The sequence below is a fragment of the Coregonus lavaretus genome (genome assembly GCF_964263955.1).
Source record: "Coregonus lavaretus genome assembly, chromosome: 1".
NCBI classification, from domain to species: domain Eukaryota; kingdom Metazoa; phylum Chordata; class Actinopteri; order Salmoniformes; family Salmonidae; genus Coregonus; species Coregonus lavaretus.
The window spans coordinates 34826572-34852122 of NC_139988.1; the positions used below are offsets into that span (position 1 = coordinate 34826572).

Genomic DNA, 25551 nt, shown 5'->3' on the forward strand with positions numbered 1-25551 from the left:
GTACTGTATTGAAGCCACCGTTCCTCAATCTTGGCACTCCCTCATTGTAAAAAAATATTTATAAATGCATTTGTCTACATTTGTTTTTGGCATGTTATTCTATTAGAAACCTTAATACTTTTAAATTATATATTGTGAGCTAAACATAATGTTCCTTAATGTATAATTGAGATTAATGTTAGTCCCCCCTACAAAATACTTATGCAAGTAATTTTGTCCTTAACATTTAATTGAAATACTGTAGAATTCCATTCATTCTATGGAGGACTGCTCCTACTGGGGAGTGCCAATATGGCTGACCGGTGGCTTCAAAGTTCTCAATGGCCAATATGTAGCATCAGCAATCCAGGGTTTATAAGTCATTGAACCTGCAATACAAATGTGAACAACCTGCTTATCTTCTGAATTGTGTTAATGCTACAACCCTTACATATTTCATATTTGTGCTGATAATTTCCTAATGCCTATTCACTCATCAGTATGCACTGTTAAGATGCTCTGAGGTATTCCTCCTGTTATCTACATGCATGGATAGTTAGTTGCATATTTTTCATGCTAACCACCTGTCACAGACCAGTAGGTTTACACACAAGAGCTCTGTCAAAATTTAAATAAAAATTGATTTATTAAACCACATACATTATTACATTGAATCAGTGGTGCAATATTATACTTAAAGGGATTGTGCACCCAAAATGACATTTGTTTCCTTACCCTGTAAGCAGTCTATAGACAAGGTATGACCGCAATTCATGCGTTGGTTTAGTTTCCCTGGCACTGTTTCCACATTTTAGCATTTGCGGCACAAATCACATTCATGTCATGGGACCAATATTAGAATTGTTTGCGCATCATTTCCAAATCAGTGCCAGGGAAACTAAACCAAAGCATGGATTGCTGTCACCTTGTCCATAGACTGCTTACAGGGTAAGGAAACCAATATGTCATTCCCTTTTAAGACTATCAAGAATCATTTAAATACTGCATTCTTCCATTACAAATGCACAGTCCATCTCAGCTTCCCAATGAATTGATGGTCCAGTTTGACTACAGTTGACTTTACTTTTTGATGACTTCCTCTTTCAGCTTTTCTGCCAGATGTTTTCTTTTCTGCAACTTCTTTTTTTCTTCGACAGAGATCTCCTATGAAGAGAAAACAAGTGTTTGAGTCAAATTTTGAACGGTAGCACCACTAAATCTAGTCATGTTGCACATATCAGCCATATTGACAGGCGCAGGGCTGTGCTACAGTAAGAATAGAAGCACACAGGGCAGCAGCACTACACAGTGGAGACAATGTCATCACTCAAACAGATCACCTTGGGCTGCTTCTCCTGTCCCCCCACAGGAGAGCTCACAGGCTGGGGTGCATTGACCCGCTCTTCCTTTATACTAGCACCACCCCCGTTCATTTTGGGACCATCGTCCTTTGATTGGCAATGCAGCAAAATAAAATGAGGGAATAAAGAGCAGAAGCAAATCCAAACTTCAAAAAGGGAAGAATGTGAAAACAGACAAAACTGAGACTAAATATCAGGGGAAATCAAGAGAAAATATTATTTTAAACAAAGACAAAGGATTGAAACTCACTACTAAAAAACACAGGAAGACCAGAGTTGACCTCCGGTGCTTTGCTAGCCGTATTCTTTGCGTTCTACTTGAATATGCAGTCATCAGCCGAGGTGTGGTGCATTATCTACCACAAACGAAAGCTGTTACGTGTGTCTTATGGAGAAATACTACCCATATGCTTACAGGAAGAGTCATTATAGAAGTAGGTGTGATGTTACCAGTGTGCTGGCAGGGGGTGCTGGGTTTTTTTCTGGTGTGGCTGGTTTGGGTCTCTGCTCTTTTTTCAGGGCCTGAAGCTTGTCCCTCTGCTGCCTCAGATACAGCGCCCTCTGCTGGAGTTGTTCCTGCTGCTCTGCTGACAACTCCTGAACACACACAGAAACACAATCCATCAGTCCTCAGTCTCCAACAAAACTGGTAATGTAGCCTTTCAAGGTTTCCTTTCTATGTACTGTTGCCTGAGTGTTGTTTTTGCCACAATCAAGTTATTCAGAGTGACTTATAGTCAGTGCATGACACACATGGCAGGTATGGTATATGCAGTAGGAAAGTCTCACTGTGAATAGATTGGAAATGCCAGCCTCCTTGCATGCCTCTTCTATCCAGCCCTCTGCTGCCTGGCTGCTGCTGCCCTTCTCCCTGGAGACAGCCGGAGGCTCTGTACCCTTCACTGGTACCCTCACTGCAGGAAGGACCCGTGGCTCTGCACTGCCCTGCTCTGCATCAACACATAACCATCTATTACTCATACACCCTCTGAAGTATATTAACCTTTTAGCATTCATGTGCTATATCTACACTACAGGAAAGGCTTCAAGGGTAACAGTAGTGTATACTATAAACTGAGGGCACATAGAATAAATCACTAGTGGGCAGGAAAAGGGAGGGTACAGTGACATCACTAAAGGCTAGTAATAGAGCAAGCATGTGCTGAAAATATGATACAGAGAAGGGAATTTCACACACCAAATTATATGAGGAAAAGAGTAGGCAAAATTGTTGGAGACAGTATCAGTATTATTACCTGATGGCAACTTAGAATGGGTAGATGTGCTGGTCTTGGCTGGACTCATCTGCCCACCACCTCCACCTACAGCAGCCTTCAGCTCCTCTTTCTTCTGAGATGTACTGTTAACCTACAGGGAGGGCACAGGGCAGCCATGTCATTGCATCTAGCTGTTCCAGTTCTAATGCCACTGAGCTTCAAAGTTCAGGTTGTACAGCTAACATTTATGGGCGACCACAACAGACTACAGGTCTAGCACACAATCTGCTATTGCATAACTAGGAGAGTTACCGTTGCGTTGCCATTGACCAGAGCGACAGAGGGCTGTTGGCCCCCACTGTTCCCCACCTTCGCCTTGGCCTTAGCATGTGCAACATACAAGAGAGTTGTCATATACCCCACTTTAGGTTAATATACAGGCTAAAACACCATATATTGTAACGATAATGCAGCAAAAACAGTGTTACAAGTCAATGCTTTAGTTTATAGGGACACAAGCCATTTTCTGCTTTCTGAGATCACTTTCAATCAAGTAATAGAAAAACCAGCCATTGTAGTAAAGAGAGTCCATGTCCTTGAATAGGGCTGGATATCTGCCAGATCATGTACTGCTCTGCATTAGGAGATTGATGTGACTGATTGAAGACCGTCTAGTAACATGATATGTAGCCTATGCAGGGACTGTAAGCAGCTGGCTGCTGCACTCATCACTACCCCTTCGTGTTGATGCTAAATTACATAGCACAGAAGAATACTATAGCTCTGAATACATGAAATATGACACATTTATCACACTCTGAAGAAAGGCAGACAGAGTCATTGGTGTTTATTCTTTTTGTATTACATCACTCCAATGGGTCAGTATTAGATTCATAACTCACCTTGTTAGTGCTGTTTGTCTGTTGAGTGGAGGCGGTCGTCTGGACACTGACTGCCTCTAGAAGTGGCCTATCAGAGCAGCTTCTGGACGTGGAGCCAATCTCCTCCTCTGACTGCAGTCTCAGAGCCATCTCTTGGTAATACTCATCCTTTGACATCCTGTGCAAACACAGAGGGAGATATGTTCAAATATCGGTAGATTCATCCCCTATTCTGGGCCTAGATAGTCGCATAACTCAGATGATGAGAGGTTACTTTCCAACAAAGAACCCCATGGTTTTATAGGGTTGTACTGGTGTGTTTGAATGTGTTACTTGTACAGTGCCTTGCAAAAGTATTCATCCCCCTTGGCGTTTTTCCTATTTTGTTGCATTACAACCTGTAATTTAAATTGATTTTTATTTGGATTTCATGTAATGGACATACACAAAATAGTCAAAATTGGTGAAGTGAAATGAAAAAAATTAATAACAGAAAAGTGGTGCGTGCATATGTATTCAACCCCTTTGCTATGAAGCCCCTAAATAAGATCTGGTGCAACCAATTACCTTCAGAAGTCACATAATTAGTTAAATAAAGTCCACCTGTGTGCAATCTAAGTGTCACATGATTTGCCACATGATCTCAGTATATATACACCTGTTCTGAAAGGCCCCAGAGTCTGCAACATCAAGGCAAACGCTATGTCTGGCGCAAACCCAACACCTCTCATCACCCCGAGAACACCATCACAACAGTGAAGCATGGTGGTGGCAGCATCAACACCACTAAACAAGGGGCACCACCAAGCAAGCGGCACCATGAAGACCAAGGGGCTCTCCAAACAGGTCAGGGAAAAGGTTGTGGAGAAGTACAGATCAGGGTCGGGTTATAAATAAAGTTTCTGATATTAGAACATCCCACGAAGCACCATTAAATCCATTATTAAAAAATGGAAAGAATATGGCACCACAACAAACCTGCCAAGAGAGGGCTGCCCACCAAAACTCACAGACCAGGCAAGGAGGGCATTAATCAGAGAGGCAACAAAGAGACCAAAGATAACCCTGAAGGAGCTGCAAAGCTCCACAGTGGAGATTGGAGTATCTGTCCATAGGACCACTTTAAGCCGTACACTCCACAGAGCTGGGCTTTACGGAAGTGTGGCCAGAAAAAAGCCATTGTTTAAAGTAAAAAATAAGCAAACACGTTTGGTGTTCGCCAAAAGACATGTGGAAGAAGGTACTCTGGTCAGATGAGACTAAATTTGAGCTTTTTGGCCATCAAGGCAAACGCTATGTCTGGCGCAAACCCAACACCTCTCATCACCCCGAGAACACCATCACAACAGTGAAGCATGGTGGTGGCAGCATCATGCTGTGGGGATGTTTTTAATCGGCAGGGACTGGGAAACTGGTCAGAATTGAAGGAATGATGGATGGCGCTAAATACAGGGAAATTCTTGAGGGAAACCTGTTTCAGTCTTACAGAGATTTGAGACTGGGACGGAGGTTCACCTTCCAGCAGGACAATGACCCTAAGCATACTGCTAAAGCAACACTCGAGTGGTTTAAGGGGAAACATTTAAATGTCTTGGAATGGCCTAGTCAAAGCCCAGACCTCAATCCAATTGAGAATCTGTGGTATGACTTAAAGATTCCTGTACACCAGTGGAACCCATCCAACTTGAAGGAGCTGGAGCAGTTTTGCCTTGAAGAATGGGCAAAAATCCCAGTGGCTAGATGTGCCAAGCTTATAGAGACATACCCCAAGAGACTTGCACTGTAATTGCTGCAAAGGGTGGCTCTACAAAGTATTGACTTTGGGGGGGATGAATAGTTATGTACGGTCAAGTTGAAAAAATATTTGGTCTTATTTTTTGTTTGTTTCGCAAGAAAAAATATTTTGTATCTTCAAAGTGGTAGGCATGTTGTGTAAATCAAATGATACAAATCCCCCCAAAATCTATTTTAATTCCAAGTTGTAAGGAAACAAAATAGGAAAAATGCCAAAGGGGGTGAATACTTTCGCAAGCCATTTGTAGTTGAATAAAGGTTGGCCTACTGCCAGTCTTAAACAACATACAGTACATTAACCTACATACTAGTAAAACTAAATGCATGCTCTTCAATCGAACGCTGCTGGCACCCGCCCACCCGACTAGAATTACCACTCTCGACGGGTCTGACCTAGAGTATGTGGACAACTACAAATACCTAGGTGTCTGGTTAGACTGTAAACTCTCGTTCCAGACTCACATTAAGAATCTCCAATCCAAAGTTAAATCTAGAATCGGCTTCCTATTTCGCAACAAAGCCTCCTTCACTCATGCTGCCAAACATGCCCTCGTAAAACTGACTATCCTACCGATCCTTGACTTCGGCGATGTCATTTACAAAATAGCCTCCAACACTCTACTCAGCAAATTGGATGTAGTCTATCACAGTGCCATCCGTTTTGTCTCCAAAGCCCCATACACTACCCACCACTGTGACCTGTACGCTCTTGTTGGCTGGTCCTCACTACATGTTCGTCGTCAAACCCACTGCTAGGCAAATCCCCACCTTATCTTAGCTCATTGGTCACCATAGCAGCACCCACCCGTAGTCTGCGCTCCAGCAGGTATATCTCACTGGTCATTCCCAAAGCCAACACCTCCTTTGGCCGCCATTCCTTTCAGTTCTCTGCTGCCAATGACTGGAACGAATTGCAAAAATCTCTGAAGCTGGAGACTTACCTCCCTCACTAACTTTAAGCATCAGTTGTCAGAGCACCTTACCGATCACTGCACATGTACACAGCCCATCTGAAATTAGCCCACCCAACTACCTCATCCCTATATTGTTATTTATTTTGCTCTTTTGCACCCCAGTATCTCTATTTGCGCACAATCTCTTGCACATCTAGCATTCCAGTGTTAATACTAATTGTAATTATTTTGCACTATAGCCTATTTATTGCCTTACCTCCATAACTTGCTACATTTGCACACACTGTATATATATTTTCTGTTGTATTTTATGACCTTATGTTTTTTTTTACCCCATATGTAACTCTGTGTTGTTTTTATCGCACTGCTTTGCTTTATCTTGGCCAGGTCGCAGTTGTAAATGAGAACTTGTTCACAACTGGCTTACCTGGTTAAATAAAGGTGAAATAAAATAAAAAATTAATAAATAGTGTCTTTATACCACTCGTACTACAGTACTAGGTCCCAGAGCTGGCAGTCCAAGCTCCTGTCCTTGGTGACCACCTTGCTGACACTCACCATGATGATCTCTTAATGTTATTGATTAGCAGCTTGATTCAACAAGGATGAAGCTTTCCATCACACAGGATTTGAAGAGCACAAACATTTTGCAACATTTTCGATGAGCATAACTGAGAACATAACTTCACATGAGAGCAACGTAGGCCAAGTGGTCTCTACACAATCTGTGCTATAAATTAGGCCTAGCTCTTGTGAAGCACATCTCAAAGCTCTGGGTGAACTAGCGATCTAATGCCCCGATTAGACCACTTACAGTCAAAGAATGAAGACGCATCACATAGATCTAGAACAAGTCCCTCTGACACGTCAAATAGACTTCAAGTGGTGGGTGGGGCCAGCCCTAAGACAAGGATAAAAACAAAATGTTCTCCATTGCCATTATACTCTGCAGAAAATGTTATTTGTTTAAGTGCTATCCTCTGTTTTGGATAGAGGCCACATCTCTAATGAAATGTTGTAATATCTATGAAAGTATATAATATACATATATTGAATATATATGATCGCCATCATGGGCGGCAGGTAGCTTAGTGGGTAAGAGCGTTGTGCCAGTAACCGAAAGGTCGCTGGTTCTAATCCCCGAGCCGACTAGGTGAAAAATCTGTCGATGTGCCCTTGAGCAAGGCATTTAACCCTAATTGCTCCTGTAAGTCGCTCTGGATAAGAGCGTCTGCTAAATGACTACAAAAAAAAAAGAGTGTAAACCCATCAAGGAGCTTAGTTCCCTTTGGACACACAACCTTTAGTGCTGCACTTCGCTTAGCTTCAAATGCAGAAATCCCATTAGAGAACAAGGAAGATATAATCTTGGATGATTTGTCACTCACTGACTTACTACACAGCCATCTACCACGAAACATGACGACACCGACACAAGGGTTTACAAGAATTACCAAAATAGTGAGACAGTATGTGTTGTTCACTCCTGGTCCTGGCTATACATCTTACGTAATTTCCTGTCACAAACTCTGATACCTCCTGCGCCTTGACCTGTTGTTTCCGAAGTTTTACTTAGTTTTATAAGTGTTTGTGTCAACACCTGCTACCAACTAGCTAGCTGGGTTGCAACGGAGCTAACAAACATTTCCAGCGCTGTAGAAGCTGTGTTTATTACGCTCTTGTCCGGGACAATATTGACAATATGGAGTTACAATGTGGCAAGTGTTTGCTAGCGGAGGATTACAGGAATGAGGTGGCTATGCTTTGCAAGCAAATCTCAATTCTGTGCGAATTTGTGGGGAAAACGCAAATTGGAACTTTCTCGTCCTCAACTCCTGATGGTAGTTTCCCCACCTTGTCATATGTCCCTATCCGAATGGTATGTGCTACCTGGAACTTGCCTGCCAAAGAAGTAGTCTCCATCTGCTTCTCCTTCTCCATCTTGTAATGAAGTAGACGGAGAACAGCAAGAAGACTGTTCCAATCAGCGCTGGTCACATGTCGTGGAAGCCGAAAGCAGCGGCATGCTGCTAAGTGGATGGGAATGACAAAGAGGTTCGGAGCAGATTGACATAAGGAATAGCTTCGCTGCACTGGTGCCTGATCTACCTGCACCTTCATCGCTGGGATTTCCGGTGCTGACTAACTATGCTGACTCCAGCAGCGGCTTCATCGTCGAGTTTGGCTCCTTTCCCCCTCTCTGGATCTGACGGGGCACTCCTGCTCTGGGAGGTCTGGACCTGTCGCCGGGAGCAGCGGGCGTACGCTATCCTGCTTCTCGTGGACCGGTGAAAGGTTCAACAAATTGTGTTAGGGGTAGGAATGGGCGGATTTCTCCATTCTCTTCTCCGGCCATTGTATTGGGCAGTTCATTGGTGAGAAATGTCTCAGTCCCTGGAGCAAAGACTTTGTGCTAGCCAGGAGCACGAGTACAGGACATCAATAAGCTGCTCCCAAACATTTTAAACATCAGGAAATTGAGTCTATCATGGTTCATGTGGGATTCAATGACTTTATGAAGGGTAGCTCAGAACAGCTGAAGATGGATTTTAAAGAAACTGATTGGGTCACTGCTTGACACCAACAAACGCTCCATAATATCTGGCCCTCTGCCCTCCCTAAAGCATGGCATTGACCGTTTCAGCAGACTTTTAGCCCTCCATAACTGGCTATGAGACTACTGCAGCTCTGTGGGTGTAACATTTATTGATAATTTTGATACCTTCTGGAAACAATGCTTGTCTTTATGAGGAAGGTGGGATCCACCCAAATCATTTTGGTTCCTGAATCCTTTCACAGCATTATAAGGCTGCGTTGAGACAATTATTTATCAAATTACTCAAGCCCAGCTCATTTAATCCCTACCATTGTGTCGCTGAGTTGTCATAATGCTTCAGCAAATGTACATTTTCCCAGGGGTTTTGGAAGACAATGTAAGTAACCTAATTTATGTCCCTCGAACTGCCCTGAATGCCTCTGCTGATCCCACAGCTATTGTATGCAGTAATCATGTGCCTATGAACCAGAGTTATAGTGTTAGCACTGAGGTGGTGTGCCCTAGTAGGAAGTCCACTGTGTGCAGCTCACCCTGCACTAACATAAATAGCATGAGCATGTCTACTTCTGCTAAGCTTCCCAGTAAAGCAAAGAAAACAATCAAGCATCCCAGAAAGTGCTAAAAAATAGCACACGTTAACATACAGTGCATTTGGAAAGTATTCAGACCCTTCACTTTTTCCACATTTCGTTACATTAATGCCTTATTCTAAAATAGATTAAATGTTTGTTTCACCCTCAATCTACACACAATACCCCCTAATGACAAAGCAAAAACAGGTTTTTAGAAATTTTAGCAAATGTATTCAAAATAAAAAACGGAAATAACCATTTACATAAGTATTCAGACCCTTTACTTAGTACTTTGTTGAAGCACCTTTGGCAGCGATTACAACCTTGAGTCTTCTTGGGTATGACGCTACAAGCTTGATACACCTCCCATTCTTCTCTGCAGATCCTCTCAAGCTCTGTTAGGTTGGATGGGGAGCGTCACTGCACAGCTACAGTGGGGAGAACAAGTATTTGATACACTGCCGATTTTGCAGGTTTTCCTACTTACAAAGCATGTAGAGGTCTGTAATTTTTATCATAGGTACACTTCAACTGTGAGAGACGGAATCTAAAACAAAAATCCAGAAAATCACATTGTATGATTTTTAAGTAATTAATTTGCATTTTATTGCATCACATAAGAATTTGATCACCTACCAACCAGTAAGAATTCCGGCTCTCACAGACCTGTTCATTTTTTGACTGTAAGTCGCTTTGGATAAAAGCGTCTGCTAAATGGCATATTATTATTATTATTACCTGTATTAACTGCACCTGTTTGAACTCGTTACCTGTAAAAAAGACACCTGTCCACACACTCAATCAAACAGACTCCAACCTCTCCACAATGGCCAAGACCAGAAAGCTGTGTAATTGTAGACCTGCACAAGGCTGGGATGGGCTACAGGACAATAGGCAAGCAGCTTGGTGAGAGTTGCCGCAATTATTAGAAAATGGAAGAAGTTCAAGATGACGGTCAATCACCCTCGGTCTGGGGCTCCATGCAAGATCTCACCTCGTGGGGCATCAATGATCATGAGGAAGGTGAGGGATCAGCCCAGAACTACACGGCAGGACCTGGTCAATGACCTGAAGAGAGCTGGGACCACAGTCACAAAGAAAACCAATAGTAACACACTACGCCGTCATGGATTAAAATCCTGCAGCGCACGCAAGGTCCCCCTGCTCAAGCCAGCGCATGTCCAGGCCCGTCTGAAGTTTGCCAATGACCATCTGGATGATCCAGAGGAGGAATGGAAGAAGGTCATGTGGTCTGATGAGACAAAAATAGAGCTTTTTGGTCTAAACTCCATTCGCCGTGTTTGGAGGAAGAAGGATGAGTACAACCCCAAGAACACCATCCCAACCGTGAAGCATGGAGGTGGAAACATTTGGGGATGCTTTTCTGCAAAGGGGACAGGACGACTGCACCGTATTGAGGGGAGGATGGATGGGGCCATGTATCGCGAGATCTTGGCCAACAACCTCCTTCCCTCAGTAAGAGCATTGAAGATTGGTCGTGGCTGGGTCTTCCAGCATGACAACGACCCGAAACACACAGCCAGGGCAACTAAGGAGTGGCTCCGTAAGAAGCATCTCAAGGTCCTGGAGTGGCATAGCCAGTCTCCAGACCTGAATCCAATAGAAAATCTTTGGAGGGAGCTGAAAGTCCGTATTGCCCAGCGACAGCCCCAAAACCTGCAGGATCTGGAGGAGGTCTGTATGGAGGAGTGGGCCAAAATCCCTGCTGCAGTGTGTGCAAACCTGGTCAAGACCTACAGGAAACGTATGATCTCTGTAATTGCAAACAAAGGTTTTTGTACCAAATATTAAGTTCTGCTTTTCTGATGTATCAAATACTTATGTCATGCAATAAAATGTAAATTAATTACTTAAAAATCATACAATGTGATTTTCTGGATTTTTGTTTTAGATTCCATCTCTCACAGTTGAAGTGTACCTATGATAAAAATTACAGACCTCTACATGCTTTGTAAGTAGGAAAACCTGCAAAATCGGCAGTGTATCAAATACTTGTTCTCCCCACTGTATTTTCAGGTCTCTCCAGAGATGTTCGATCAGGTTCAAGTCCGATCTCTGGCTAGGCAACTCAAGGACATTCAGAGACTTGTCCCGAAGCCACTCCTGCGTTGTCTTGGCTGTGTGCTTAGGGTCTTGTCCTGTTGGAAGGTGAACCTTCGCCCGAGTCTGAGGTCCTGAGCGCTCTGGAACAGGTTTTCATCAAGGATCTTTCTGTACTTTGCCCCGATCATCTTTCCCTCGATCCTGACTAGTCTCCCATTCCCTGCCGCTGAAAAACATCCCCACAGCATGATGCTGCCACCAACATGCTTCACTGTAGAGATGGTGCCATGTTTCCTCCAGACGTGACATTTGGCATTCAGGCCAAAGAGTCCAATCTTGGTTTCATCAGACCAGAGAATCTTGTTTCTCATGGTCTGAGTCCTTTAGGTGCCTTTTGGCAAACTCCAAGCGGGCTGTCATGTGCCTTTTACTGAGGAGTGGCTTCCGTCTGGCCATTCTACCATAAAAGGCCTGATTGGTGGAGTGCTGCAGAGATGGTTGTTCTTCTGGAAGGTTCTCCCATCTCCACAGAGGAACTCTGAAGCTCTGTCAGAGTGACCATCGGGTTCTTGGTCACCTCCCTGACCACGGCCCTTCTCCCCCGATTGCTCAGTTTGGCCGGGCGGCCAGTTCTAGGAAGAGTCTTGGTGGTTCCAAACTTCTTCCATTTAAGAATGATGGAGGCCACTGTGTTCTTGGGGACCTTCAATGCTGCAGAAATGTTTTGGTACCCTTCCCCAGATCTGTGCCTTGACACAATCCTGTCTCAGAGCTCTACGGACAATTCCTTTGACCTCATGGCTTGGTTTTTGCTCTGACATGCACTGTCAACTGTTGGACCTTATATAGACAGGTGTGTGCCTTTACAAATCATGTCCAATCAATTTAATTTACCACAGGTGGACTCCAATCAAGTTGTAGAAACATCTCAAGGATGATCAATGGAAACAGGATGCACCTGAGCTCAATTTCAAGTCTCATAGCAAAGGGTCTGAATACTTACGTAAATAAGATTTCATTTTTTGTTTTATAAATTTGCACACATTTCTAAAAACCTGTTTTTTGCTTTCTTATTATTGGGTATTGTGTGCAGATTGAGGATTTTTTTTTTATATATACAATTTAGAATAAGGCTGTAACGTAACAATGTGGAAAAAGTCAAGGGGTCTGAATACTTTCTGAATGCACTGTATGTCGCCTAAGAAACAAGGTTCAGGAAGTCAATAACCTGCTAGTAACAGATACATATTCTAACTCTCTTAAACTCAGATAATAAATTTGATGATACAGTGGTAGCAATACATGGTTATAACATCTACAGAAATGCCAATGGGGGCGGTGTTGCGGTCTATATTAAGAACCATATTCCTGTAAAGCTTAGAGAGGATCTCATGTTAAATACTGTTTTAGTAATATGGCTACAGTTTCATCTGCCTCACCTAAAGTCCATTCTTTGTGGGAAGCTGCTATAGACCAAGTGCTAACAGTCAGTATCTGGATAATATGTGTGAAATGCTTGATACTGTATGTGACATCAAGAGAGGTATATTTTCTGGGTGATTTCAATATTGACTGGCATTCATCAAGCTGCCCACTCAAGAAAAAGCTTTAAACTGTAACCAGTGCCTGCAACTTGGTTTAGGTTATCAGTCAATCTACCAGGGTAGTTACAAACAGCACAGAAATGAAATCATCAACATGTATTGATCACATCTTTACTAATGCAGCAGAAATTTGTTTTAAAGCAGTATCCAAATCTATCGGATGTAGTGATCACAATATTGTAGACATATCTAAGAAAACCAAAGTTCCAAAGGCTGGGCCTAATATAATGTTTAAGAGGTAATACAATAAGTTTTGTAGTGATTCTTATGTTGATGATGTAAATAATATTTATTGGTCTTTGGTGTGTAATGAGGAGCAGCCAGACGCTGCACTTGACACATTTATGAAATTGCTTGTTCCAGTTACTAATAAACATGCACCCATTAAGAAAATGACTGTAAAAACTTTAATCACCTTGGTTTGATGAGGATTTGCAATATTGTATGGTTGAGAGGAATGAGGCAAAAGGTATGGTAAATAAGTTTGGCAGCACAACCGATTGGCAAACGTACTGCAAATTGAGAAATCATGTGACTAAACTGAATAAAAAGAAGAAACTACACTATGAAACAAAGATAAATGACAAAGAATGATAGTAAAAAGCTTTGGAGCACGTTAAATGAAATGTTAGGCAAAAAGGCAAACTCTGCTCATTCATTCATTGAATCAGATGGCTCATTCATTACACAACTCACTGATATTGCCAACTATTTTAATGATTTTTTCATTGGCAAGATTAGCAAATTTAGGCATGACATGCCAGCAACAAACGCTGACACTACACATCCAAGTATATCTGACCAAATTATGAAAGACAAGCATTGTAATTTTGAATTCCGTAAAGTAAGTGTGGAAGAGGTGAAAAGTATTGTTGTCTATCAACAATGACAAGCCACCGGGGTCTGACAACTTTGCTGGAAAATTACTGAGGATAATAGCAGACGATATTGCCATATCTTTAATTTAAGCCTACTAGAAAGTGTGTGCCCTCAGGCCTGGAGGGAAGTAAAAGCCATTCCGCTACCTAAGAATATTAAAGCCCCCTTTACTGGCTCAAATAGCCGACCAATCAGCCTGTTACCAACCCTTAGTAAATTGTGTTAGACTTCAGTGCGGCTTTTGACATTATCGATCATAGTCTGCTGCTAGAAAAACGTATGTTATGGCATTACACCCCCTACTATATTGTGGATAAAGAGTTACCTGTCTAACAGAACCACAGAAGGTGTTCTTTAATGGAAGCATCTACGACATAATCCAGGTAGAATCAGGAATTCCCCAGGGCAGCTGTCTAGGCCCCTTACCTTTTTCAATCTTTACTAACGACATGCCACTGGCTTTGAGTAAAGCCAGTGTGTCTATGTATGCAGATGACTCAACACTATACACGTCAGCTACTACAGCGACTGAAATGACTGCAACACTTAACAAAGAGCTGCAGTTAGTTTCAGAATGGGTGGCAAGGAATAAGTTAGTCCTAAATACAGTGGGGGAAAAAAGTATTTAGTCAGCCACCAATTGTGCAAGTTCTTCCACTTAAAAAGATGAGAGGCCTGTCATTTTCATCATAGGTACACATCAACTATGACAGACAAAATGAGAAAAAAATATCCAGAAAATCACATTGTAGGATTTTTAATGAATTTATTTGCAAATTATGGTGGAAAATAAGTATTTGGTCAATAACAAAAGTTTCTCAATACTTTGTTATATACCCTTTGTTGGCAATGACACAGGTCAAACGTTTTCTGTAAGTCTTCACAAGGTTTTCACACACTGTTGCTGGTATTTTGGCCCATTCCTCCATGCAGATCTCCTCTAGAGCAGTGATGTTTTGGGGCTGTCGCTGGGCAACACAGACTTTCAACTCCCTCCAAAGATTTTCTATGGGGTTGAGATCTGGAGACTGGCTAGGCCACTCCAGGACCTTGAAATGCTTCTTACGAAGCCACTCCTTCGTTGCCCGGGCGGTGTGTTTGGGATCATTGTCATGCTGAAAGACCCAGCCACGTTTCATCTTCAATGCCCTTGCTGATGGAAGGAGGTTTTCACTCAAAATCTCACGATACATGGCCCCATTCATTCTTTCCTTTACACGGATCAGTCGTCCTGGTCCCTTTGAAGAAAAACAGCCCCAAAGCATGATGTTTCCACCCCCATGCTTCACAGTAGGTATGGTGTTCTTTGGATGCAACTCAGCATTCTTTGTCCTCCAAACACGACGAGTTGAGTTTTTACCAAAAAGTTATATTTTGGTTTCATCTGACCATATGACATTCTCCCAATCCTCTTCTGGATCATCCAAATGCACTCTAGCAAACTTCAGACGGGCCTGGACATGTACTGGCTTAAGCAGGGGGACACATCTGCCACTGCAGGATTTGAGTCCCTAGTGTGTTACTGATGGTAGGCTTTGTTACTTTGGTCCCAGCTCTCTGCAGGTCATTCACTAGGTCCCCCCGTGTGGTTCTGGGATTTTTGCTTGTGATCATTTTGACCCCACGGGGTGAGATCTTGCGTGGAGCCCCAGATCGAGGGAGATTATCAGTGGTCTTCCATTTCCTAATAATTGCTCCCACAGTTGATTTCTTCAAACCAATCTGCTTACCTATTGCAGATTCAGTCTTCCCAGCCTGGTGCAGGTCTACAATTTTGTTTCTGGTGTCCTTTGACAGCTCTTTGGTCTTGGCCATAGTGGAGTTTGGAGTGTGACTGTTTGAGGTTGTGGACAGGTGTCTTTTATACTGATAACAAGTTCAAACAGGTGCCATTAATACAGGTAACGAGTGGAGGACAGAGGAGCCTCTTAAAGAAGAAGTTACAGGTCTGTGAGAGCCAGAAATCTTGCTTGTTTGTAGGTGACCAAATACTTATTTTCCACCATAATTTGCAAATAAATTCATTAAAAATCCTACAATGTGATTTTCTGGATTATTTTTCTCAATTTGTCTGTCATGGTTGACGTGTACCTATGATGAAAATTACAGGCCTCTCATCTTTTTAAGTGGGAGAACTTGCACAATTGGTGGCTGACTAAATACTTTTTTCCCCCACTGTATTTCAAAAACGAAAAACATTGTACAAATCATTCACTAAACCTCAACTAAATCTTGTAATGAATAATGGGGAAATTGAACAAGTTGAGGTGACTAAACTGCTTGGAGTAACCCGGGATTGTAAACTGTCATGGTCAAAACATATTGATACAACAGTAGCTAATATGGGGAGAAGTCTGTCCATAATAAAGCGCTGCTCTTCCTTCTTAACAGCACTATCAACAAGGCAGGTCCTACAGGCCCTAGTTTTGTCGCACCTGTACTACTGTTTAGTCGTGTGGTCAGGTGCCACAAAGAGGGACTTGGCTCAGAACAGGGCAGCACAGCTGGCCCTTGGACGTACACAGAGAGCTAACATTAATAATATGCATGTCAATCTCTCCTGGCTCAAAGTGGAGGAGAGATTGACTTCATCACTACTTGTATTTGTGAGAGGTATTGACATGTTGAATGCACCGAGTTGTCTGTTTGAACTACTGGCACACAACTCAGACACCCATGCATACCCCACAAGACATGCCACCAGAGGTCTCTTCACAGTGTCCAAGTCAAGAACAGACTATGGGAGGCGCACAGTACTATATAGAGCCATGTCTACATGGAACTCTATTCCACATCAAGTAATTTGTGCAAGCAGTAGAATCAGATTTTAAAAAACAGATACAAATACACCTTATAGAACATGCATACACACACGATAACATACGCACTATACACACACGTACACATGGATTTTGTGTTGTAGATATGTGAGAGTAGTGGCCTGAGGGCACACACTTAATGTGTTGTGAAATCTGTTGTGAATTTATTGTAATGTTTTAAAAATTGTATAACTGCCTTAATTTTGCTGGACCCCAGGAAGAGTAACTGCTGCCTTGGCAGCAGCTAATGGGGATCCATAATAAATACAAACACTGATCCCCAAAGAGGACATTGGATTTGCAACCAGAGCAAACACCAGCACACCGTACAGAATACAAACATCAAAATGGATACTATTGTAGGCAAGTGCATTATCATAGATAGCATAACGCTTAGAGCCAGGAGTTGTTCATGACCAAATGTCCTGACCAGGAAAGTCTCCAGACCCTAGTTGTAGACCATCATTGGAGCTGGAGTTTTTCCAGGTCTAACGATGTGCTCAGGAAAAACTATGGGCCCTATATGTTCTAATTAGTAAAGGAAACTACACAAAGGCCTACATCATTGATGAGATCCTGATGAAAACCCTTTTCTTATAAAATTACATAAATAAATTAAAGAGTCACAGTGCATGTATGAGATTGGGTGTAAAGGCCTCAGTTCTGTCTCTTACTTGAGCACCTCCTGTAAAATTTTCAGCTCCTGCTGCTCCAGCTCACTCATCACATCTGCTCCATCTGTGAGACATTCAGGCAGGGCACCTACATACAAAGGAGTGGAGCATTAGAACAAACGGTTTAATCTGTGTAGTTTTAGACTGTGTAGGCTCATCAGTACCATAGTGCGTGTGCACACATGCCCGCATGATGGAGTACAGTGTAAGCAGGTACGGTAGGCAAGCATTAGGACTAGGGCTGCAAAAATATCAAGTCACTTTCCCAATATTTTCTACAGAAATCCCGCTCGAAAGATTCCGAGAATCAGGAAATCCAGAATCCTCCAAACAAGACTTCTGGAAAATCTGGAAAGTTATAGGATTTTGAAACCCTAATTAGGAGTTGTGTGACAACACTGACAAGGCCTATAAGTCTACCATTTCTCTCTTTAATGACACGCAGCGCCTGGAGCTGCAGCTCCATGTTCTTCTGCACCATGAGAGCCCTGAACATCTGGAAGTCATCTGTGGCCAGGATGGGATGGAATACAGTCTGTACCAAGGAAGACAGGACAGGAGCAGAAAACAGTTAGCCTATCTCACACTAATTAGGATGGACATTGGACAGACAAAAAGACAAGGGGTTAGTAACAAGTTAATAACAAGCAATAAATCATTTTCTAACTATTTTGGCTAGTCAAATTAATTATTCATGTTTGTTCTTGTAAAGGAAGTTATTTTGGGTTCTACTGCCTCCGGGTGTGCATTCTTGGCAGTTGGCACTGTCATTGTTACAGTGGGCCAACAGCATGGTTAGTGTTGAAACCAGATCAGCTGCATGCATTCTCTCTCTATCACTCACAACTGAGGTCTTTTTCTGGCCCAGGTAAGTCCCAGAGGGCACCGCTGGATCTGGGTCTAAGTAACACTCTCCATCAGGAATAGCTCCCTTGAGCTGTTCCTGTATCTCACTAATCCAATTCAGGCCTGGCCCACTAATCCTGTCATATATCAGGTCTACCTGAATTCCTGTAGCTAACTGTCTCAGGCTCACAACCCAACATCACCAGATAAAGGAGAAACAGAATTCATCATTATGTACCGGAACCATTTCCTATTGTTTATTGTCATACAGGTCCATACATTCTTTGGCCATGGAGTTGAACATGATGGGACATGTTCCTCAGTCCACGACGGGGAGAACGCATTTCAACAATAGCTGATCTAGGATGTAAGTTAACTTGAATGATTTGCAGGAGAGCATTAGGCTCAATGGTGATAAGGTCCTCTGAGATTGAAACCTCATGGAATTAGCTACCATCACAACCTTGCAGATGTGCTGTAATTCCTTGGTGGACGGTAAAGACAGGTAACAGCATGTGCAGACCTGAAAGGAGCTTGCCCTCAAAGCATTAACACGTAGCCTACCTTTCTTCACAGGTAGTTCAATCTGTAAATGTTTTGTTCTTGGTTGCTTGCCATGCAAGCCTGGTTAAGCAGACTGACTGCTGCACTTGGCTGGTTCCAGCAGGCAACAACCATAGGCCCTTTTCATAAAATCAGTAAACAGGTCTACACAGGGGCGCAACTAGGCCTTTGGGATGTCAAAGAGCTAATCTCTACTGTTAAAGGTGTTAGGTCAGACGTCAGGTAGCCTACTGCGTGTAACATTACATTAATAAGTAATCACTAATGAACTCCCTCACATACAGGAATCATTTAGGGGCATCTGAACCATAACAAATACATGACAGGCTATATGGCATTAATGGTGCATTAAATTAATTGTCCTGAGATGGAGGCTATTGAATTCTGCCCGGATACAGAATATAGCCTTCACTCTGTTCAGTAAGGCCAGAGTCCAAAGTAAGAGACCAAGAGCTGGAAAGTCTCCAGCAACCATTGGATGTCATCATCATAATACAAATCCTCTAGATATTGGTCATCACAAGGGGCATGATGGAGCAAGTGACAGAGCAGAGTGGCATTGATGATGTTATTCTTAGGGGGAGCCTTAATGCTGTATCTAAAGAGATGCCTTGCCCTGGCCCATACATAGACCTAGGACCTGAATTTCAGAGCAATGGTTTACATCTTCCTTCCACTGACTCTTGTGCAAAGCACTTAATTAAAAAGGCAACTCTCATACTGTGCAATTGTTTGTAGAGGTTCTGTTATCTGAACCCATTTTCAATGTAAAACTGCACACTCATCCATCTAAATCTACGTATCTGGCGTATTTGTGGCAGCATATGAAAAAGATGATCATCGCGCTTACCTGTAAGGTTTTGGACTTGGCGAAAGGAGAGGAGCATGCCTCCAAAAACTGCTGCTCATTGATGCCAACCTCTTGCATGTAGGATTCTAACAACTTCTCCACCTGAAAATAAATGTAGCTACTTGCATCACTGTTTTCCAGAAACAAAACATTTGATGTTAAGACACTGAAACACTTTTCATGACTAGGCTAACTCATGCATTTCATATCTTGATTTAGGTCTACTTGGAATTGTAGATCTAAACTATTTATATTTAAGATGTATGTGTAACGTTAAATAATCAAAATAAGAAAACTTGTACAATAACCCAATGAATATTAATGTTGCAAGCCATTCCAAAGACTAGCTACTCACCAAATGCTTGTACTGCTGATGGATTTCTGTATAAGTCAATTTATTTTCATCTTCATCATCAAAAACTGAAATAAAATGCAAATTGGTGAACTATGCAAACTTGCAGGCATAATCTCAATTAAACAACTAGGGGGACACTACCTAGAGTACCAGTCAAAGGTTTGGACACCAGAGCATATGAGCGGAGTGGAGCGGGAGCGAGCATGGAGCGTGAGCGGACGGATTTTGAACAGAGCGCAGAGCGGCATTTTTAAAAGGACGGAGCGTCGCCCTATGTCCCGCTCCAATTTCGCTCGCTCACACCACGAGTCTGAAGCATGCTCAAGCCTGACCCAGAATCCATCTGTTTAATTTAATTTGTGTCGTCCATGAATTTGTATTTTATAGAGCGAGAGGAGCAGCAGCAGCAACAAGAGAAAAGGGTTGAGGAATTCAAAAGTTTATTCACTGCACGTAAAGGCCCAACCATAACAAGGGAGAGAAAAAGAGAGCTGGGTGTAGCATTTTTTGAAATGATTTTCATGGACTATGAACCGCTGAGTAAAGGAGAACGCGAAGGGATGCAACACTTCGCCAGCGCAGCTCAACCGGGCTACACCCCCCCAAGAAACTATGATAAATTAGTACTTTACTTTGTCAAATTTACATCTGAGATGCCCCATTCACATGCTTCAGCTGGCGATCAAAAACGCCGTTAACAAGCACGACAACATTAATAGGCTGTTAGTGAAAGTCGGGCACCTGGTGAAAAGTGTACGCAAGAGCACAGAGGAAACCGACCAATTAGGTGTCCGCCCCACAAATGCCTGCGCCATTCGATGGAGCAGCCAGCTGGGGATGATTCAGTTGTTCATCCGGTTGTTCCAAAAAGACCCGTTATGGTAAAACAAACTCAAGTCTAATGTTGCTAACATCACCCTGAATCAAGTACGGCAGCTGACGCACCTTGTCAGTGTGCTGACACCACTAGCAGACCTCACAGACAAAATGCAGAAGGAGCTGGGGAACCTGGGGATGATCCTCCCTGCTGTCACAGAAATCAAATCCCTGCTCACCGATTACACATCGCTGCTTTTGCAGAAACATTGGCAAACAACGTGTCAATTCGCTATGGAATATACTATACTGATTAACATCTCATTTTAGCGTCAGTGTTAGATCCCCGTTTCAAGACAGAATGGATAATCCGAGATGAGTCTGTATGCAACAAATTCGGGGAGATAAAGTAAGGCTGTGGTTTAAGCTAAAAGTGAAATACATGCAGATTTTGTTCCTTTTTTGGAGTGAGCGGGGGGCGATTTGAGTGGAGCGCGATGCAAACTGCGTTGAGCGCTGAGCGATAATGAGCGGACTGGCCTGATGTGGCTTTGAGCGGGGGGAGCGGAGGGGTGAACAGCTCCGTGAGCGAGGAGCTGAGATTCTCACCGCTCCACTCCGCTCATATGCTCTGTTGGACACACCTACTCATTCAAGGGTTTTCCTTTATTTTTACTATTTTCTACATTGTAGAATAATAGTGAAGACATCAAAACTATGAAATAACATATTGAATCATGTAGTAACCAAAAAAGTGTTAAACAAATCAAAATATATTTGAGATTCTTCAAAGTAGCCACACTTTGCCTTGATGACACTCTTGGCATTCTCTCAACCAGCTTCACGAGGTAGTCACCTGGAATGCATTTCAATTAACAGGTGTGCCTTCTTAAACGTTAATTTGTGGAATTTCTTTCCTTCTTAATGCGTTTGAGCCAATCAGTTGTGTTGTGACAAGGTAGGGTTGGTATACAGAAGACATTTTGTAAAAGACCATGTACATTTTATTGCAAGAACAGCTCAAATAAGCAAAGCAAAACAACAGTGCATCATTACCTTAAGACATGAAGGTCAGTCAATCCGGAACATTTCAAGAACTTTGAAAGTTTCTTCAAGTGCAGTCACAAAAACCATCAAGCGCTATGATGAAACTGGCTCTCATGAGGACCGCCACAGGAAAGGAAGACCCAGAGTTACCTCTGCTGCAGAGGATAAGTTCATTAGTTACCAGCCTCAGAAATTGGCAATTAACTGCACCTCAGATTGCAGCCCAAATAACTGCTTCACAGAGTTCAAGTAACAGACACATCTCAACATCAACTGTTCAGAGGAGACTGTGTGAATCAGGCCTTCATGGTCGAATTGCTGCAAAGAAACCACTACAAAAGGACACCAATAAGAAGAAGAGACTTGCTTGGGCCAAGAAACATGAGCAATGGACATTAGACTGGTGGATATCTGTCCTATGGTCTGAGGAGTCCAAATTTGAGATTTTTGGTTCCAACTGCCATGTCTTTGTGAGACGCAGAGTAGGTGAACGGATGATCTCTGCATGTGTGGTTCCCACCGTGAAGCATTGTGGAGGTGGTGTGATGGTGTGGGTGTGCTTTGCTGGTGACACTGTCTGTGATTTATTTAGAATTCAAGGCACACTTAACCAGCATGGCTACCACAGCATTGGGCAGCGATACGCCATCCCATCTAGTTTGCGCTTAGTGGGATTATAATTTGTTTTTCAACAGGACAATGACCCAGAACACACCTTCAGGCTGTGTAAGGGCTATTTGACCAAGAAGGAGAGTGATGGAGTGCTGCATCAGATGACCTGGCCTCCACAATCACCTGACCTCAACCCAATTGAGATAATTTGGGATGAGTTGGACTGCAGAGTGAAGGAAAAGCAGCCAACATGTGCTCAGCATATGTGGGAACTCCTTCAAGACTGTTGGAAAAGCATTCCAGGTGACTACCTCATGAAGCTGGTTGAGAGAATGCCAAGCGTGTGCAAAGCTGTCATCAAAGCAAAGGGTGGCTACTTTGAAGAATCTCAAATATATTTTGATTTGTTTAACCCTTTTTTGGTTACTACATGATTCCATATGTGTTATTTCATAGTTTTGATGTCTTCACTAATATTCTACAATGTAGAAAATAAACAAAATAAAGAAAAACCCTTGAATAAGTAGGTGTGTCCAAACTTTTGAATGGTACTGTACATTATGTATTCCTGATTTGCAGCTGTGTTTAATTCATCATCATAAACAATACCAACAAACATCAAGCCTACATTTTCATGTGGGCCTATGTAACATCAGATTTCAAAAGTTAGGCTATAGTAGCCAGCTGTTGTCTTCCATAACATCAAAAGATAGGCGAAATCCATATAGCCTATCAATGGGATTAAATGCATAGAAATGGAACAAATAGAACGGACAAATCATTGTCTTAAATTGGGACTCCCATTCTATTCCTATGCACTTAATCCTATCCGATAGGCAAAATCTTGATCATTTTTGAAAAACTGGGTCCTGGCACTGGGAGGTTTGGCAACTGAGGTGATCGTTAATATTTGGTTAAGCACCGTTGTTGCCACAGTGTGACAGTTCCACGTGCGAGTGGCTTAAAGGAATGGTAGCTAACTAGCGCGAGCCAGAGGGATTAGCTAGCTAGCTTCTTTGCATCAAAGTACTAATTTACAATTTACAATAATTGGATCGATGTCGCTCAAACATGTGGAGCGCTGACACATTTCAAACAACATAAACAACTGGGGTGTATTCATTCTGCCGATTCTGTTGCAAAACAGTTCTTAAACGGATGCAAATGGAACACAACGGGGAGGGACCTATATGAATTTGTCCAATAGAAACTCTTGTTTTGCTCTGTTTGCTTCCGTTTGGTTCCTAAACGTTAAACGGTTTCAGTAATGAATGCACACCTGAACTGGGGTGTAATCCAATGATGTATATAAACCCTGGATTTTTATTTGCTATTTTACACTTAACACTTTTTTTTTCTTTTTCTTAAAACTGCATTGTTTGTTAAGGGCTTGTAAGTAAGCATTTCACTGTAAGGTCTACATCTGTTGTATTCGGCACATGTGGCAAATAAAATTTGATTTGATTTGATGCTATGTATTGGCAAATGAGAGGCTTTGAAGTCACGTGTCGGCCATATTGGCACTCCCCAGAAGAAGCAGTCCTCCATAGGAATGAATGGAATTCTACAGTATTTCAATGAAATGTTTCAAGGACAAAATGACATGTATGTTTTGTTGTAGTGGGGACAGTAATATTATAACTTTAATAATAAAATAGTGGATTATTCTCCATCCTCTCTTGATTCAGAATATGCCATTTTCATTGTCATGGCATGCTTGGTTGGTTGAATAGGTATTGACTAGATTAAAACGTAATATCCAATATAAAACTAACTTTACCTCAGTGCAGAACCGAACTATATACCTACCGGCTCTCTAAAAATTCGGGTAAACAATACTTTCCCGTGGATATTTTTTCTGAAACTGAAGGACAAACTGCACAGACAACCGGTAGAATAAGTTGAAAAGTAATTTGATTCAACATTCTGGCTTGTAAGGAACATTTACACGAGTTTGCACACAAATGTATCAGGCTGTATAGCCATCTATACTGTACAAATTAATGGTGTATTACAGCCTGATTAATCGGACCAAGTAAAATCTAATAACAGCTAACGTTAGTTAGCTAAAGTACTCTGCCGAGCATGCTAACGTTAAGTTAGCTGGCTAGCTAGTTAACTCAAGGGTGCAAAGCATTGATTATAGCATGTGTAATCCTGGTACTACAAACTGTTTAATAATTTATTTATCGTAAAAAAAGTAGAAAATAAATGGCCTTACCTGTACATTTGTTTTCCATGAAGTCCGTGACTGGTATGACCCATTCGGGACTTGACAAATATCCAGCGATGCTCTCCACAACCCACTCGCTGTCCTCAGCCATGTTGTCTAATAACACCCTATAATGTTCTTCGGGCGAGGAGGTTTAGCCCTGAAATTGTACAACAATGCACAATTGAAGTCTAAGTATCCACATATTTGTTGAAATCTAGCTAGCAAGCTAGTCCATTGTTATTATCCCGCTCCGTAACATGCTTTGGTAGCTGCATAAAATCTGAAAATGCGCACTCATGAAGTTTGAAGTGGTCGAATGGGTTGACACCTAATCGGTCCCTATGGTTACCGATTACGTTCTACAAGTACAACAGCTCGTCAAGTGAGAGTAGTGGCAGTGTGAATTGACAAGGAGGGAAGTGAGAATGAACGGGTTTTTCAAAAGAAACGTTTGTATATTGTTATATTCTATTGTTGACACTTAGGTCTTGTACATGACACTGATTCTTTTTGACCAAAATCTGAATTTCTGTTAATAATTTCTGGGATATTTTTTTTCTCCCATCACTCACAGCCGATCATTTTAAGATGCCCGAGTTCCCGAATTGGAATTCTGAGTATAATGACTGTTCAAAACGATTTTTCCCAGGTGGAGCTCGTTTTTTCCACGAGTTCCCAGTTGTTTTGAATGCGGCATTATTGTTTTGCTCTGACGTCATGAGGCCAGCTAGCCAGGGGAAGTGTCGGATTTCTATTGAAGAAGCAGTTTCTGCCTATCTTCATACTGTATGGTCTTTGATACTGCTGTCTGTCCAGTGCCCACTGAGTGCTAGTGCGCAGGCGTAGTAATCCTAGTAAGAAAAATGGCAGCAACCACGAAACCACAGTTTCTAAACCCAGAGGCACAACACCGCGAGACTTCGGGGAACTC

The 25551-nt window shown here is 42.3% G+C and overlaps 1 protein-coding gene across 2 annotated transcripts; it reads right to left on the reverse strand.

Moving 5' to 3' along the window:
- Positions 1–609: 609 nt before the first annotated feature.
- Positions 610–24961, reverse strand: LOC311108754 (cilia- and flagella-associated protein 36-like). Of its 2 annotated transcripts, none has more exons than XM_084151492.1 (10): positions 24627–24961; positions 19931–19995; positions 19576–19677; positions 17736–17850; positions 17316–17403; positions 3460–3616; positions 2597–2708; positions 2130–2290; positions 1791–1937; positions 610–1143 (listed from the first exon to the last, which is right to left on the reverse strand). In XM_084151492.1, the coding sequence occupies exons 1-10, from the start codon at positions 24727–24729 to the stop codon at positions 1060–1062; spliced, it is 1134 nt and encodes a 377-aa protein (XP_084007618.1). In that variant the 5' UTR covers positions 24730–24961; the 3' UTR covers positions 610–1059. The 2 variants fall into 2 exon arrangements, with proteins under 2 accessions (XP_084007618.1, XP_084007619.1); XM_084151493.1 differs by lacking the exon at positions 610–1143 and adding an exon at positions 1596–1696 and having other exon boundaries at positions 24627–24955.
- Positions 24962–25551: the final 590 nt, after the last annotated feature.

Coding starts and splice junctions, on each gene's coding strand:
- LOC311108754 (XM_084151492.1), bottom strand. CDS start 24,729: ATGGCTGAGGACAGCGAGTGGGTTGTGGAGAGCATCGCTGGATATTTG. Junction 2,291..2,596: donor CCATTCTAAGTTGCCATCAG/GTAATAATACTG, acceptor GTGTTGATGCAG/AGCAGGGCAGTGCAGAGCCA. Junction 1,938..2,129: donor GCATTTCCAATCTATTCACA/GTGAGACTTTCC, acceptor GTGTGTGTTCAG/GAGTTGTCAGCAGAGCAGCA.